Here is a 17,135-nt window from a genome sequence, read left to right as displayed (position 1 = left end):
TAAAGGACAAGGTTGAATGTTTTTTTTTTTGTTTTTGTTTTTTTTACATGAAACTAAATAAGCTTTGCTTTTTTTGGGAATAGTGTTGTTGTTTTAGCTTGAAATACTGTTGGTTATTGCTCTGTGCTTGGGAACTCATTTTGTATTATCGTTCTGTTGATGTACAATTAATGTAGCTGGACTTGAAAATGTAATATGAAATGTCATGTTGCTCTGTACAGCAAAATGCTTTGACAAAGTTAGTTAATCAGCAGCTGTGTTTATATGAGTCCAGTAGGCATTACATGTACTCTGTTGGAGCTGAAGGTACATCAACCTTGTTGATCTTACACTAAGCATTTCACTGGGTACATTTTACATTTTAGCCCCACCCAGTGGACAGTTGTTGACCCTTTAAATTCCCTCAGTGGCAAAGAGTTTCAAAAGCCCAGCAACCACAAAATGTGCTGAGAATTATGACATTGGGGATAACTTTGCATCTCATTACAGGAAGTGACAGGAGTTTCTGAAATAATGGGGTGGTGGTGGGGGATTATGGGATACGATACACAGTAAAATGTGTTAATTCAACTCTAACAGGGTAGGTACGAGTCCAATAGGGACAATATGTACTCTGTAAGATTTTACTTAACACTGAGCATCTTACTGTGCAAAAGAACGATAGACTGTAGATAGAATGAGAGAAAAGTGTCCTCAAAATGAAATGAGAGGTTGATGATTGAGAGGCGGTGGAGACAGAAAAGAGGTAGGGTGTAAACACCCTGCTTCCTGATGATGACATATGTGTTGCATTTTAATGGTGCTCTATCTGATCGTGGGCCTTGCATGCATGTACTGTATTTGCTGCACCATACCCCTGAGACACAAGCTCAGAACCTCAATTAAAATGGCTGCTGTTCTTTAACCCCTTCGACTGCTGCCATAGTACTGGTCTCATCTGAAAGGCAGCACCTTGGGAGTGTGTTTGTCAAGAGTCAGAATTACTATAAGTTATTACTAAAATAAAATAACAGCAGCTCAAACAGATACAGAAGCTTTCTTTTCCCCTTGCCTAATACATTTATTTGTTTATTTGTTTGCCATGATAAGGAAACTGACTTCATCATGATTTGTGGCATCCATGGTTTTCAGGACACACAAAAGGCATGGAGTCCTCGTTTTGATTGAGCTTGTTTTGTGTCAACTCATTTTACAAAATAAGGACATGCTGCTGCTGAAACATAACACTGCGAGAGTAAAATGGTTATAGAGACAGAATCATGAGTTTTAACGCTTTCACACGGTAAATTGTACTATGAGATTAATTGACAATTTCATTGTAAAAAAAATACAAAGAAGCAAATAAACCAAACCAATTTCAGCCTGAAATGTGGCCTGTGATCTTCTGACCACAGAGCACAGTTAACCCTGAAAACATCATTTACATCTGGCTAGTTTCAGGCACTCAACAGTCCAGAAGACCTTGAAGTCGTTACCACTGTCCAATAAGCAGTTCTCACTGTCAGCAGAGCAGTGGCTCTGCTCTCCAGAACAACAATTTTCACACCATCTTTCCTGCAAAATGGAAGTCTGGAAATAGCTGTTCTTTTAGTACCAGGCGGTGGAACTACCGCTATGTAACAGAATCTGACCTGATTAGCTATCCGCTAAAATCCTCCTTTGAAAAGTCGCAAAAAAGGGATGCCCTTTCCAAAAGAGCAGGAATTATTCCACTTTCCCCAGTGAACACTTTGGGGCATATCTGGGCCAGACTGTCAGTCTGAGGTGTGACAGATCAAGCATGTCTCAGTGAAAAAAAGCAAAAGGAAGGCAGGGAGACACAAACCAGTGTCTACGCTAATATGACTCCGTGATGCATGAATTTTGCTCCTTTGCCTCCTGGTACACTTTCTACCAGGAAGGGGAAACCCTCTGAGAGGAAAAAGGAGAAATTTAAAGAATGATTATTTTTTTTTAAAGGATAAACGCTGAAAACGTGAAAACGCTTCTTTGTGCAAATATTTACATACTGTGAAAGGCTGAATACGTTTTTTTTTTTTTAAGTGCTTTAATCTTAATGGGCTACAGGTTTCGATCAAATGTAAATGTAAATGTTAAAAAAAAAATGAAGATGAAACACTGAAAACACCAGAAATGATTTGGTTTGCGTTTTCTCTCGCTTGTGGTGGGGGTGAGGTGGCCTGTTATTCTGCGGCACGATGTGATTCACAAAGTGATTCAAGTGCAAGTGGCCTAAGCAACAAAGGGAGAGGCGGATAGAACAGTTAGGTAGCTGTTTAAAGGATAAAGGAAAGAGGTTTTTTAGAGTTTGCTGCTCTCCGTTCACTCCTAAGTGCCAGAGAGCGGGGTACAGTGGATAGTAGTTGAAATTGTGGCCGTTTGGTGGCTTCTTCCACTGATGGTGCAGTCATTGCCCAGCAAGCATTGCACCTCATGCTGAGAGGAAGGAAGTAAACGTTTTTAACTAAACTGCATCATCTCAAGGTTTATATTTTAAGCTGGAGCACAAGCGAGGTTCTGTGGTTTGAAAATGGGGAAGGATAGAAAGCATGTGAAAACGCTTCTTTCTGCAAATATTTACATACTGTGGAAGGCTAAAAAGGTTTTTAAAAAGTGCTCAAATCTTAATGGCCTCCAGCTTTTCGATCAAAATGTACAGTGCCTTTCAAAATTATTCCCTTGACAGATACGAAATAGCAACACTGTAATAATAGATTATGCAATTATAAATAATAAAAAAATGTAGCTTTATTTTAATTTTCAAAAACATGGAAACATTGAACGGTAATAATTAAATTAATGCATTTTGTGCATCAGTTCCTCCTCCCTTTATAGGGATACACATACTGAGTCATCTTCAATGCTGTTTTAAGAGATTGTTAAGCAGACTTTGGAATTCCGTCTTACAAAATGTCTTGATGATCCTTCAGATACTATGGTATCCTCTACTGAATTTCCCTCTTCAATCAAAACCACTCATGTTAGTCAGTTTGTCTTGCTGAAAGATTTTGAGCTCATTGGTGGAGCGAATTAGATTTTTGCCCAAATTTTCTTGATACTTGCTGAGTATAATGTTCATCATTCCATTGATATTAACAAAAACACCAGAACACGTAGATGAAAAACAGCCCCATAATGTAAAAGACCTACTATCATATTTCACAGTCGTTATGTCATTCTTTTCAATCTAAGCACCTTTCTTCTGATACCAAACCACTGTAAAGGGAAAAGAAAAGAGGGCCAAGTACAGAGCCTTGTGGGACGCCCGTTGGTTGGTGATGGGTACGAGTTAAGCTACCATCCCAGGAAACCCTAGAGGAGAGTCCACATGAATAAAACGCAATTTGCATCAGAATTGTGCCCCAGCAAAGGTGGATAGTCGAGAGGGAGTCGGAGCTGATGGTCTATATTGTCAAAAGCTACAGAAAGTTCCAGAAGGATTAGGACAGGTGCGAGCGAAGATGCTTCAACTGACGCTTGAGTGAAGGAGAGATGGGGTGCCTCAGAAGAGTGACCCACCCTGAAGCCGGAACAGAAGGATAAGGAAGGAAGGGGTATGGAAGGTAATACTGTGAGATAAAGAAAGGGAGATGATTAGATGCTGCGATACATAGGCTTATATTCTCTGATTGGCCATAATTTGGTGATTGGCAACCATTTGGTAAAGCATATAGACATGGAAATGGCTTCTGATTATATATTTGGAGACTCTGTCCCCAAGATACAACCATGTTACAATAGATCTCCAGCTGTGGTCCTTGGATTTTTATTCATCCTACACCAGGCTGGTTTATCACTGCTCCAGTGATTCAAAAGGACTTAATTATTGACCTAATGGTGAGTGCTGTTTTCTATGTTTTTTTATTTTTTGTATTGGTTTGTAAGCATTTATTGACTTGTGAACATGAACAAGTGAACATGAACAAGCCTTTATCTTGTTTCATCTGAGAGCAAAACAGTAAGTGAAACATTGGTTTCCTGTTTCACCATAGTGAAATATAAAGCCATAGAAAGCCACAACACAGTCCCCTAAGATTAACATGAACCTGGCAAAAGTAGCAGATTCAATACGGTCAATGCAGATTAATCTCTGTTGGATTTCAGAAGAATAATTAAGAAAATGTCTATTACTAGTTTTAAAAAAAATCCCTCTCTTTAGTGCAAAATAACATGATTTTCCACACAGAACTGGGACTTTTAATTATTTTCAGGGGACAGCAGAGGATGGCCTTTATTTCTGCTTTTTCACATTTACTGTTTGTGTTACTTCTAATTTAGGATTCACACAGGGGCAGGGAATGTGACTCATACAGCATGTCATTTGAAAATATTTGCATTAACTTAGATAGTTTTGTGCAGAAGCAAACACTTCACACTTCCTTAGAGAGGCAGTTTGGATCAGTGCAACTGAATCTTTTGTGTGTATATTTGGTTGGAAAGTTGACACTGAAAACCATGCTGGTCTGTGTCTGGCTGGTCAGCAGTCTGATTCACATGATCTCAGGTGAGTTGATCATTTTCTCTGTCCCATGCTTTCAAAGAGCTTCACTCAAACCTTAAATATAAGCTCGCAGTTACAGCCGTGTCTATGTGCTATATATAGTCCCATAGAGGTAAAGAGAGAATTATGCACCGTATTTTGGGTATCATTCTCAACAGCTGAGCCTGCTGTCCTTTTCTTGTGTTAAAATTGAGTGTAGTTTTCAATATATGGAAAAAAAACACTGTGTTCCCTTATGGGCTTGTAAGTATCAATTATTAGATTGTGACTGCATTTAAAGAGCCTGTACATAAGACTGTGCATGACTTCAAACAGTGTACTTGACTGATTTGAACCCGAAGTGATTGTTTCTTTGGAAATGTATATGTCAGGATTCTGCTCAGTTTCTGATTTTCCTTTTATTTTTATAGTTTGAACTCATATCTTTGAACACTACTTAATCTGTTCGAGAGAAAGGTATTTATCCAATATGGAAGGAGTACTGTTCCTATAATAATTGTAAATAGTTGCGAACAAAATGTATTTTAACTTATCTGGGCCTTTCCCAAGTACCTAATGAATGAATGGTGATTTGTATTTATTTCAAACATGTTTATATTACATTTATATGACATTATGGAGACATTATTGTCCAGAGTGGCATACATGCGTATTTCCCTGACCATTGCTGTACAGCCACCAGGTCTTAACAGACCACATCTCTGCTCAGAGTGGCCACATGTATTTTTAAATGATCTTCAAAAAAAAGAAAGAATTTCAATTAATCAATCCCCATACAGGAGACTCATAATAAGTCACTCTCTGTTGCAGGATGTTTTCTACCTGCACTCACAGAGGTCACTGGGTACACGAGAGACTCAGTGGTCTTGCCTTGCTGCTGCACTGAGGGACAGCCAACACTGAACTCTGCCAGATGGATTTTTTCTTCACGTGGTTCCGATATCACGCTTTGGTCTTATCCTAATACAGTGAACGACCGCTACAAAGACCGGGTGAATATTTCTGCCACACCTGGAAACCTGTCTCTCCGTCTCTCAGATCTCACTCTGTCAGATGAGGGATTTTACAGGTGTAAAGCATCTACAGCCATTGACAGAGACATCAGACTTACAGTGAAAGGTAAATTTGACCACAATTGCCCATAGCATGTCAAGTACGGGGTGACACTGGGTGACACAAGGGCTCTATCAGTTTTATGTAACTTTACAGTAAATGTATTTGTTTCATTGCACAAACATGCAGAATAAAAATCATCATTATAGAATGAGTCACATTACTTCTCCACCAAGGTTGAGCGGATGTTTAATCTTAGGTTTGCACAGTGAGTTTTGATAAGAGGTTCTGTTTTAAACCTTAAATTTCCTTTATCTATTTCTCATTGGATTATTTTGATACATTAAACTACATGCAGCATTTATTGATATTACAGCAGAATCAAGTACAACATCCCTTCTGCAATGTCTGAGTACTTCAAGGCTTACTTACAGGGGTGTCTTCAGCAACAACTAACCAACGTGATGTAACTTGAATTCTGTAATCATATCTCTCAAACTCAAGTCATTATCACTGTAAATATTGTCATAATTATTGCCTATTTCATCTTGTAAATTGTGAACCATATGACTTCAAACTATTAAACTGAAGGTGTGGGAGGGCCTAGGTGAGACATCCAATCAGACATGCTCATATCTCCTAATCCTACCTCCATCTCTCTCTCTCTTTCTCTCTCTCTCTCTCTCTCTCTCAGAAGGCTGTGTTCTGTCTGATTCTGAACCCATAGACATCACTGGGTTCACAGGAAACTCAGTTATCCTGCCCTGTGCCTGTACTAATGTGCAGACGAAACCTGAACGGGTCACATGGTCTACACACAAAGGAAGTCAAACCATTGTTATAATTCCACAACTTCCTGCCAATGGTGGTCGCTACCAAGACAGAGTGCAGGTGTTGGACTCCATTTCCCCTGGATACGACCGCTACAAAGACCGGGTGATTATTTCTGCCACCCCAGGAAACTTGTCTCTCCATCTCTCAGATCTCACTCTGTCAGATGGGGGTACATACAGGTGTGAAGCAGATGGGAATTACAGAGACATCAGTCTCACAGTTATACATAGATTTGACGAGTTGTGTTTAAAAGTTTAAATGGGCTGTGGGAACTCTTCAAATGACAACATTCTATGGGTGGGACATATTTGGCTGTGGTGCTGTATGTGAATTGAGATCTGGGCCTTTCCCAGTTATATTGTACAAGGGTATTGAATAGAAGAGCAACATATACACATTTTTATTGAATTTTTACCCACAATAAACATGCAAAAATGAGTTTTACTTCCAAAATAATCTCAGACATCAGCGTAGCTTGGAGATAAAAGCATGAACCCTGAGCTGACCAGAGGAGGATGAGTTTCCCCTTTGAGCCTGGTTCCTTCCGAGGTATCTGCCACAGGGAGATTTTTCTTACCACTGTTGCTTTAGGCTTGCTTCTGTAGGGGTTTAAGACAGGGTTGTCTGTAAAGTGAATTGTGACAATTGTTGTGAAATGCGCTATGTAATGATATTTCATTGATTGATTGAACTGGGTTGGTCGTCATTTGAGGTGTGAATGTGTGCCTCTGTGAGTGAGTGTGGGTCTGTGTGTGTGTGCATAGGTCTGTGTGTGTGTGTGTGTGTGTGCGTGTGTCAGAGGGAGTATCAATCCCCCTCCCTCCTCCTCTCTTTCACTAGATAAAATATGCAGCTTTCTTTTAGTAGTCAGTTTTGGAAACTTGGAAGTTTTGTAACTGTTAGTTGGAATTGGGCATTTGAGTCCCTCATCTAGGTCTGGTGCTCTACATTTCAATTTTGGTATTTTTGAAATATTCTGCTGTCTTTTGGTTTTTGAATTTTTGGCTTGGCCCAGCTTGGATTACTTTGTAACAAATAAACTGTGGTTTGGTGTCTTCTTTCATTAATTTCTTGTCTGACTCTCCATTTCTGGAACCTTTGTTAATTGTTTTAACGTAGTTTAACCTTGTCTTTTGATTATACATGAATATTTGTTGTAACTTAACTGCATGGACCCGGATTTCGCCTTTTGGCATCATAAATCACTACAATTCGTCGTCAACGAAGATCTCTGTACTTTCCGAAGCTTACTTGGTTTTCTTTTTTTTTTAATCAGTGAGGGGAGGCTCTGAACTTTGAGTGGCATGTATGTTTAGCCATTCGGGTGCAATATATGGTGCTTTAACTATGTCAACAAAACACTCCCAAATATTCACGTAAAAGCTTTTTGAGAGGATGAATAATTACTTTTCTTTGGCATGGATCCATTTGAAGGCAATATCGGGTGAGTTCTTTTAAGCTTTGAATGCGTCATTATGTTGAGAAATTGCTAAACCATTTTTATTAGCATTTGCGTTTCTCTGCAAACACATGCTGGTATAATAAAACAATGATGGTAAATACATATAGTCTGCATCGTTCCGTTGCTACCATAATGAAACATACTTTCTTGTGTCTACAACTGCAGTTTCTCGCTGCTACTAATTATGCTTTAGTCTGTCAATATCTAAATAAATAATACGGTACTCTGCACGCAGCATGCAGGTATCAGGGATGGCAAGTTGATATTTCGTTTTCTGTTTTTTTTTTTCAATGTCGTATTTATTATTTGAAATATATAATATTATTCTATCTGACTCTGAGGTGCTCTGAAATATGCATTCTCTGCTAAGCTGAGCAATGGATTGGAATATGTGTCTGACGCCTTTTTTTTTCCTCAGGGAACTGCTATCAGCACATCAATGCACTGCCCCGCCTCTAGTCTCCTTAGCTTTGCCACCAACTCCCCCTGCCCCCCTCCAGTTAAAATAAGTAATATTTTGGTTTTCTTTGTAGTTTACTATTGTTCAAAAACAAAGATTAAAAAAATATATATATTTATGGTATATAGTTTTTGGGCATTATATATATATACACTCACCGGCCACTTCATTAGATACTCCTGTTCAACTGCAAACTGCACCCATTAACGCAGATATCTTAATAGCCAATCACATGACAGAAACTCAATGCATTTAGGCATGTAGATATGGTCAAGATGATCTGCTGACACTAGCGGACTCGGGGGGGGGGGGGGGATGGGCAGGAGGGGGGCGACCGCCCCCCCTGGAGCCCCCAAGGTTGAAAAAGCGTTGCTAAAGTGCCCTCTAGAGTGGCAAAAACAAGAGGAAGTGCCCTATTGGCTGCCCTTCACGTGAGAAAAAAATGATTGAGTGCCCTCTAGGGCGCCCCTTCATGCAATAAATTATGATGATGTGCCCTCTAGAGAAAGAAAATTTGATAATGCATCTCAATGAGTGCCCTTCTAGTGGAGAAAACGTGATGCAGTGCCCTATAAGGTGCCCTTACAATGGTCTAAACTTGACGTTCCCTATGGGTGCCCTTCCAATGGTAAAAGGGTGCCGTTATGAAGTGCCCTCTATGCCGCCCCTACATGACAGTGTCCCAAACGGTGCCCTTTCCAGTAGAGAAAATGGGATGCGCTGCTGTATAGGGTACTCCTACAGGTGAGAAAACATCATGAAGTGCCCAATGCTGTGCTCCTCTAATGGAGAAGTGCCCCTCCAGTGGATAAAATGTGATGCAGTGCTCTAAAGGGTGTCCCTACATGCGTGAGAATGTGGGGAAGTTTCCTAATGGATGCCACTCCAGTGGAGAAAAAGTTATGTGGTGCCATATAGGTACCCTTACAATGGGATAAACTTGGTTCCCTACAGGTGCCTTTCTGATGAAAAAAACTCATGAAGTGCCCTCTTAGATGCCCTTCCAAGTGAGAAAACACGATGAATCATAGCTTTTTGCGCGCTGGTGGGGCCCCATGTCGTGCAGTAGGTGCCTTTTTTATTTTTTCACCCCTGCCCTTCAAACAGTCCGCCACTGTCTGCTGAAGTTCAAACTAAGCATCAGAATGGGGAAGAAAGGTGATTTAAGTGACTTTGAATGTGGCATGGTTGTTGGTGCCAGACGGGCTGGTTTGAGTATTTCAGAAACTATTGATCTGATGGTTTTCACGCATAACCATCTCTAGGGTTTACAGAGAATGGTCAGAAAAAGAGAAAATATCCAGTGAGTGGCAGTTCTCTGGGCGAAAATGCCTTGTTGATGGCAGAGGTCAGAGGAGAACGGCCAGACTGGTTAGAGCTAATAGAAAGGCAACAGTAACTCAAATAACCACTTGTTACTGAGGTATGCAGAAGAGCATCGCCATGTCAAATCATGAAGCAGATGGGCTACAGCAGCAGAAGACCACACCGGGTGCCACTCCTGTAGCCCCAGCATCTCTGTTGGATTCAAGTCAGGCCTGACTAGGCCACTCCACCTACTACTTTTTAGTAGATAGCTGGTGAACTTGTCATTATTCACCTCCCCACTGAACCCCTCCCAAACAGTCCCACCCATAAGTAAACAAACACATGTGGTTAAACAAACACACATCATATCTGTGCAAATGGTATCCTCGATGGTCAACAGCACCAAATCCAATTTGTAAAATTTACACTAAGATTCATTTTCAAATGTTGGAACATATGAGAAGAATATTGTTGATTGAACTGAGAGTTCATTGAATAGGTCAAAGCACACCCTTTTAAATGTTGAATTCAAGCACAATATATCAGTAAGGTAGTTAACACTTGCATTCTATCAAATAAGTAAACCATCTCTCACATCGTGTTGCAAAAGGCTTGAATTAGGTGCTTCTTACAGATATCATTATAAAGAAAAAGATTTGCCTGTATTGCAACCCTTGCCAGTGTATTTTTCTAAGGGCCATGTTCGAAAGAACAAATGAAATGCTTTCTTGTTTTTCTTCAGTTTTGTTGAGCTGCATGGTCAGTATACAGCCAGTAGAATTTTTTATTTTATTTTTATTTTTTTCCACAGTGTCATGTCTTTCACAAACATTGGGATGGCAGGTATGCCATCCTGCCAAGTTACGCCTTGGCGGGGGCATGCCCCATACCTATACAGCACCGAGAGTTTGGCACTTTTCAGGGTTCCCCACATGTAAATTTTGTACATTCTCACCCCATTTCAACAGACAGAATTCATAAACAACTTCACATGTCCACACAATAAAGCCTCAAACTAAGGGGGTTTTGTGTTTTATCCTTCTTCTTCTTCTCATTCTTATTTTTCCTGCCACCTATCCCACAAACAAAACGTCTCCCGATTGGACATTTCACCGACACCAGCCAAATCTTCACCTACACGACCCAATCAAAAACTTGCATACACACACAAATACCCATACCTTTCTACTCTGAAACATTTACAGTTTGAACAGCTAGTCTGCCTGTGGCCTAGTGGGCAAGGTTAGAGTCTTGGGAACATGGGACCTAGGTTCAAGCCTAGCTAGGAACACGTTTCTTTAACCTGCTTTTACCCTCACTGATAATTGTCTACTACTTCTCAAATATTGCTTTTGCACCATATCTACCCGCCGTTCACTGAACGTATACACTGCATTATGACGTACCGTCTGCACGTTCAGTTATTAACCGGCTACAATAATGCAAAGCCATATGGACTCAACGGGAGCTCTTCTGTGCTTACTGGCCTGTGTTCTTCTTTAAACCCACGGACAGGTTTGCTAATGATATTTCACGCATTGCATAGCTATGTCATGGTGCTGCACTAACAAAGTCACAGACTGGTAAACCTCCGGTTGAAGGATTGAAACCTCGCCCTCAGGCAGATACTTTCCTCTTTTACACTAACATTTTCTTACGCTTATTTGCTTTACCAAAAACTCACTCACAGCCACACATATGCATTTCATGACGGCAAATGTATTCCTTTTATTAAAAAGTTACACCAGTTCACCACTGTGCCATTTGTACTAACTATATTTTTTCACTTGGCTACCGTACAAAACCTTATCAGCAAACGCCACGTTTCTACATTCATGTTACGTCGCCCTGTTCTCTATCTAGCCACATACAATTACTACGTTTGTACGTTCTGCAACTCCCCATTTAAACATTACATTTAAAATCATGACTCACTCACAATTATAACTACTAGTACTGAACATGAGAAAAGCACATCAGTACAACAGATTTCACGTTACTTAACCCTCCACTTTAACAACTAATGTTTTATACCGACTGTTATATATACCATTCGATAAGGAAACTAAGCTCGCTCATGGTCACTTCATTTACTTCGCACTATAGTCTGTGATCATGTCATCAACCTTCACCTACATGCCCATTCTGCTAAAAACATATTGTTTCAACTACGCAATTTCATCATTTCTCCTAATTTCTCTCACACTGTTGTTATTTTCTCATATGCAAAGCCTGCTGGGACATATGCCTCTGCTCCTATTCTCCACTATCAAGTTTTCCGGTTCTAGCTTAGCAAAACAGCGAAGAGGATTCCTACCTACAGATAAGCCTATCAAAATGCCTTATAAACCTTACAAACACTAAAAGTGCATCTCCACGAAATAACAGACAACGGAGCAGGACTGAAGGGTACACAAGTTGCGACCTAGGGAGGTCTAATTCTACGGGCTTGCTGATTCTTTTGTCAATCAAGGCTCGTTGGATGGCCGTCAAATCCGTGATTACATACACTGGCCATATTTCACCTGCGTTTCTCATGCATTTACACTTACGCCACCACACCCTTTGTCACAGCCACTGCTTTACATATATAGCAAACAGAAACTGCTAAACGGTACACGCTCATCAGACTGTACAAATTCACACAAGAATAGCCATAATCCACAACCGTTTCTTACAGGGTCACTTCGCATTTCTCACTCTCACAATAAAACACTTTGCAAAAAGAAATGATATCTCATAAAAAACACGTTTTCAACGTACAAAAATGCCAAGTTACTCACAAATACAAGACATACGCCGTCTATAACTCATTCATTCAGACTGCCAAAATCCAGGCCTGCCATTAAAAGTATTGATATCAAAATGACGCCAAGTTACGGTACTACAAACAATATAGGCTATCTTGCCTCACCGAAATTAAATAAGATGTATTCCAAAGCAATGCTACCCAATATTTCCCCAGTGAACACTTTGGGGCATATCTGGGCCAGACTGTCAGTCTGAGGTGATGTGAAAACGCTTCTTTCTGCAAATATTTACATACTGTGGAAGGCTAAAAACGTTTTTAAAAAGTTCTCTAATCTTAATGGGTTCCAGCTTTTCGATCAAAATGTACAGTGCCTTTCAAAATTATTCCCTTGACAAATATTAAAAAGCAACACTGTAATAATAGATTATGCAATTACAAATAATACAAACATGTAGCTCTATTTTAATTTTCAAATACATGCAAACAATCCACAGTAATAATTAAATTAATGCATTTTGTGCGTCAGTACATCCTCCCTTCATAAGGATAAGCATACTGAGTCATGTTCAATGCTGTTTTAAGAGATTGTTAAACAGACTTTGGCTACAGGGTCCAAGTTGAACTATGCGGTTGTTCCCTGCACTTGGAACGGTACTTCTCTCTGGGGTTTTCGACACCCTTGTTTCTGGTCATGGCTATACATGTCAGGTGCGGCGAGGGAATGGACCCAAACACAGAGTCAAAAATACTCAAAGTCCAAAAAGGGAAATACAAACCGAGAATTTTAACTTTTAATAGGAACAAAAACCAAGGAGACCAAAAATAAGGCCATGCAGGGCAAGTCTCAAAAAGTCAAAACAAAGTTCTTAACGCAAAACAAAGAAAATCCAGAAATCCAAAACAATACGAAACCAGAACACAGGCAGGGTAGAAAACACTCCAAACACAAAGTCAAAAGTACATGTGGGAACACATACCGAAACACGATCAGAAAAGCACACAGGGATCCAGCACCTGAGTCAGGGGAGAAAGGAACTTAAATAGACAAGACACTGACGAGACACAGGAGGGCACACTCAGGCCACAGAGAGGGAAGGGAAAACGAGACAACCAAAAAACAATAATTGAATAATAGAAAACAATAATACAATTAAACAGGGTAATGAACAGAACTAAAAACTGAAGTGCCGCCATCTGGTGGCTCAAAAGGGGAAATGCAGACAAACCACAGAACCATGACAATACACTTTGTTGTATGTTGCTCTGGATAAGAGGGTCTGCCAAATGCCTGTAATGTAATGGCATTTCTTCTTACAGAATCTCTTGATGATCCTTCAAATACGGGTATCCTCTACTGAATTTCCCTCTTCAATCAAAACCACTCATGTTAGTCAGTTTGTCTTGCTGAAAGATTTTGAGCTTATTGGTGGAGCTTATTGGTGCCCAGATTTTCTTGATACTTGCTGAGCATAATGGTCATCATTCCATTCACATTAACAAAAACACCAGAACATGTAGTTGAAAAACAGCCCCATGATGTAAAAGACCTACTACCATATTTCACAGTAGTTATGTCATTCTTTTCAACCTAAGCAACCTTCTTCTGATACCAAACGACTGTAAAGGGAAAAGAAAAGAGGGCCAAGTACAGAGCCTTGTGGGACGCCCCGTTGGTTGGTGATGGGTACGAGTTAAGCTACCATCCCAGAAAACCCTAGAGGAGAGTCCAGATGAATAAAACTCAATTTGCGTCAGAACTGTGCCCCAGCAAAGGTGGAGAGTCGAGAGAGAGTCGGAGCTGGTGGTCTATATTGTCAAAAGCTACAAAAAGTTCCAGAAAGATTAGGACAGGTGCGAGGGAAGATGCTTCAGGAAGGAGAGATGGGGTGCCTTAGAAGAGTGACCCACCATGAAGCCAGAACAGAAAGATAAGGAAGAAAGGGGTATGGAAGGTAATACTGTGAGATTAAGAAAGGGAGATGATTAGATGTTGCATTTCAGAGGCTTATATTCTCTGATTGGTGATAATTTGGTGATTGGCAACCATTTGGTAAAGCCTATAGGCATGGCAATGGCTTCTGATTATATATTTGGAGACTCTGTCTCCAAGATGCAACCATGATTAATAGATCTCCAGCTGTGGTCCTTGGATTTTTATTCATCCTCCACCAGGCTGGTTTATCACTGCTCCAGTGATTCAAAAGGACTTAATTATTGACCTAACGGCGAGTGGTGTTTTCTTTTTGTTTTTTTTTTATATTTTGCATTGTTTTGTAAGCATTTATTGACTTGTGAACATGAACAAACCTTGTGAACATGAACAAGCCTTTATCTTGTTTAATCTGAGAGCAAAACAGCAAGTGAAACATTGTTTTCCTGTTTCACCATAGTGAAACAGAAGGCCATAGAAAGCCACAACACAGTGCCCTAAGATTAACATGAACCTGGAAAAAGTAGCCGATTCAATACGGTCAATGCAGATTAATGGTTGTGAACAAAATGCATTTTAAATCATTAAAAACCCAAAGTGCCAACTACCTGATGAACGAATGGTGATTTGCACTTATTTCAAACATGTTTATATTACATGTATAAAACATCATGGAGACATTATTGTCCAGAGTGGCATACATGCCAATTTCCCTGACCATTGTGCTATACAGCCACCAGGTCTTAACGGACCACAATGGAAATAAGCCCTTGGCTTTATAGTGTTTTATTCCTTCAAATTCTTTTGGTATTTGGGGCATCTCTGCTCAGAGTGGCCACAAGTATTTTCAAATGATCTTCAAAGAAAAGAAAGAATTTTAATTAATCAATCCCCATACAGGACACTCAAAATAAGTCACTCTCTGTTGCAGGCTGTTCTCTATCTGCACCCACAGAGGTCACTGGGTACACAAGAGGCTCCGTGGTCTTGCCTTGCTGCTGCACTGAGGGACAGCCAACACAAACAATGCCAGATGGTTTTTTCTTCAAGATAGTTCATATATCGAACTTTGGCCGTGTCCTAATACAGTGAACGATCGCTACAAAGACCGGGTGAATATTTCTGCCACCTCTGGAAACCTGTCTCTCCGTCTCTCAGATCTCACTCTGTCAGATGGGGGAAGATACAGTTGTCTAATGTCTGCATGGAATTTACCTTTTGATAATTTCCATTTATGTCCCCTTGTTCTACTAACAAATGGACTGCATTTATATAGCGCTTTTATCCAAAGCGCTTTACAATTGATGCCTCTCATTCGCCAGAGCAGTTAGGGGTTAGGTGTCTTGCTCAAGGACACTTCGACATGCTCAGGGCGGGGTTTGAACCGGCAACCCTCCGACTGCCAGACAATCGGTCTTACCTCCTGAGCTAAGTCGCCCCTAACAGTTGTGAAGCAGATGGGAATTACTGAGACATTAGACTCACAGTGAAAGGTACATTTGACCACATTTGCCCATAGCATGTCAAGGACAGGGTGACAGTGGGTGACACAAGGGTTCTATGAGTTTTATGTAACTTTACAGTAAATGTATTTGTTTCATTGCACAAACATGCAGAATAAAAATCATCATTATAAAATGAGTCACATTACTTCTGCACCAAAGTTGAGCAGAAGTTTAATCTTAGGTTTGCACAGTGAGCTTTGATAAGAGGTTCTGTTTTAAACTTTAAATTTCCTTTATATATTTCTCATTTGATTATTTTGATACATTAAACTGCATGCAGCATTTATTGATATTATGGCAGAATCAAGTACAATATCCTTTCTGCAATGTTTGAGTACTTCAAGGCTTGCTTCACAGGGGTGTCTTCAGCAACAACTAACCGTGTTGTAACTGCTGAAACCTGTCTCTCCGTCTTTCAGATCTCACTGTCAGATGGGGGTACATACAGGTGTGAAACAGATGGGCAACACAGAGACATCAGTCTCACGTTAATACAGAAATTTGACCAGTTGTGTTTAAAACTTTAAATGGGCTGTGGGAACTCTTCAGATGATAACGTACTATCGGTGGGACATATTTGGCTGTGGTGTACGTGAATAGAGATTTTCTGGGCCTTTCCCAGTTATATTGTACAAGAGTATTGAACAGGAGACCTACACATACACATTTCTATTGATTTTTTACCCAGAATAAACACGCAAAAATGAGTTTTACTTCCAAAATAATCTCAGACATCACTTTTCTTCAAAAAAGTGAAGTGATATATATATATATATATATATATATATATACAGGTGAGGCCAAAAGTTTACTTACACCTAGGCTAAAGATATGCAAACTCAGTTTATCACAACTCTGCATATTTCATGTTACCGTACATTTCTATTGGCAAGACAGTTAGGGCATCTACTTTGTTCACATCCGAGGTAATTTGAAAACAATCAATTGGAGACAAAACTTATTAAACACCTACGTATATCACCCAAGTGAATAAGTAATTGTGCCCTTAAACTTAACTGGTTACACGACTTTCAGCAATAATAACTGCAACCAAATGCTTCCTATAAGTTGATATCAGTCTTTCACTAGCTATGGAGGAATTTTACCCCACTATTTGCAGAACTGCTTTAATTCAGACAAATTTGTGGTTTTGAGCATGAACTTCTCGTTTCTGATACAGCTCCAGCATCTCTGTTGGGCTCCAGTCAGGACTGACTAGGCCACTCAAACACTTTTTTTTTCTTTTTTTCAGAAATTTCGATGTGGATTTTCTTTAGTGTTTTGGATCATTGACTTGATAAGAACATTGCGTAATTTCATTTGTGAAATA

At 39.9% G+C, this 17,135-nt stretch overlaps 1 protein-coding gene across 3 annotated transcripts; it reads left to right on the top strand.

Moving 5' to 3' along the window:
* The first annotated feature begins 4,369 nt into the window (after positions 1-4,369).
* LOC118233921 lies at positions 4,370-15,316 on the top strand. 3 transcript variants are annotated; one of them, XM_035430041.1, is made up of 3 exons: positions 4,370-4,504; positions 5,312-5,620; positions 6,252-6,882. In XM_035430041.1, the coding sequence occupies exons 1-3, from the start codon at positions 4,456-4,458 to the stop codon at positions 6,644-6,646; spliced, it is 753 nt and encodes a 250-aa protein (XP_035285932.1). In that variant the 5' UTR covers positions 4,370-4,455; the 3' UTR covers positions 6,647-6,882. The 3 variants fall into 3 exon arrangements, 1 of the variants encoding a protein (XP_035285932.1); XR_004766587.1 differs by lacking the exon at positions 5,312-5,620 and having other exon boundaries at positions 4,382-4,504; XR_004766586.1 differs by lacking the exons at positions 5,312-5,620; positions 6,252-6,882 and adding an exon at positions 15,232-15,316 and having other exon boundaries at positions 4,402-4,504.
* The last annotated feature ends 1,819 nt before the right edge of the window (positions 15,317-17,135 follow it).

This window comes from Anguilla anguilla, chromosome 8 (genome assembly GCF_013347855.1).
Source record: "Anguilla anguilla isolate fAngAng1 chromosome 8, fAngAng1.pri, whole genome shotgun sequence".
In the NCBI taxonomy this organism is placed as follows: Eukaryota; Metazoa; Chordata; class Actinopteri; order Anguilliformes; family Anguillidae; genus Anguilla; species Anguilla anguilla.
Note: the sequence above shows the minus strand (reverse complement) of the source record. Positions and strands in the feature narration are given on the sequence as shown.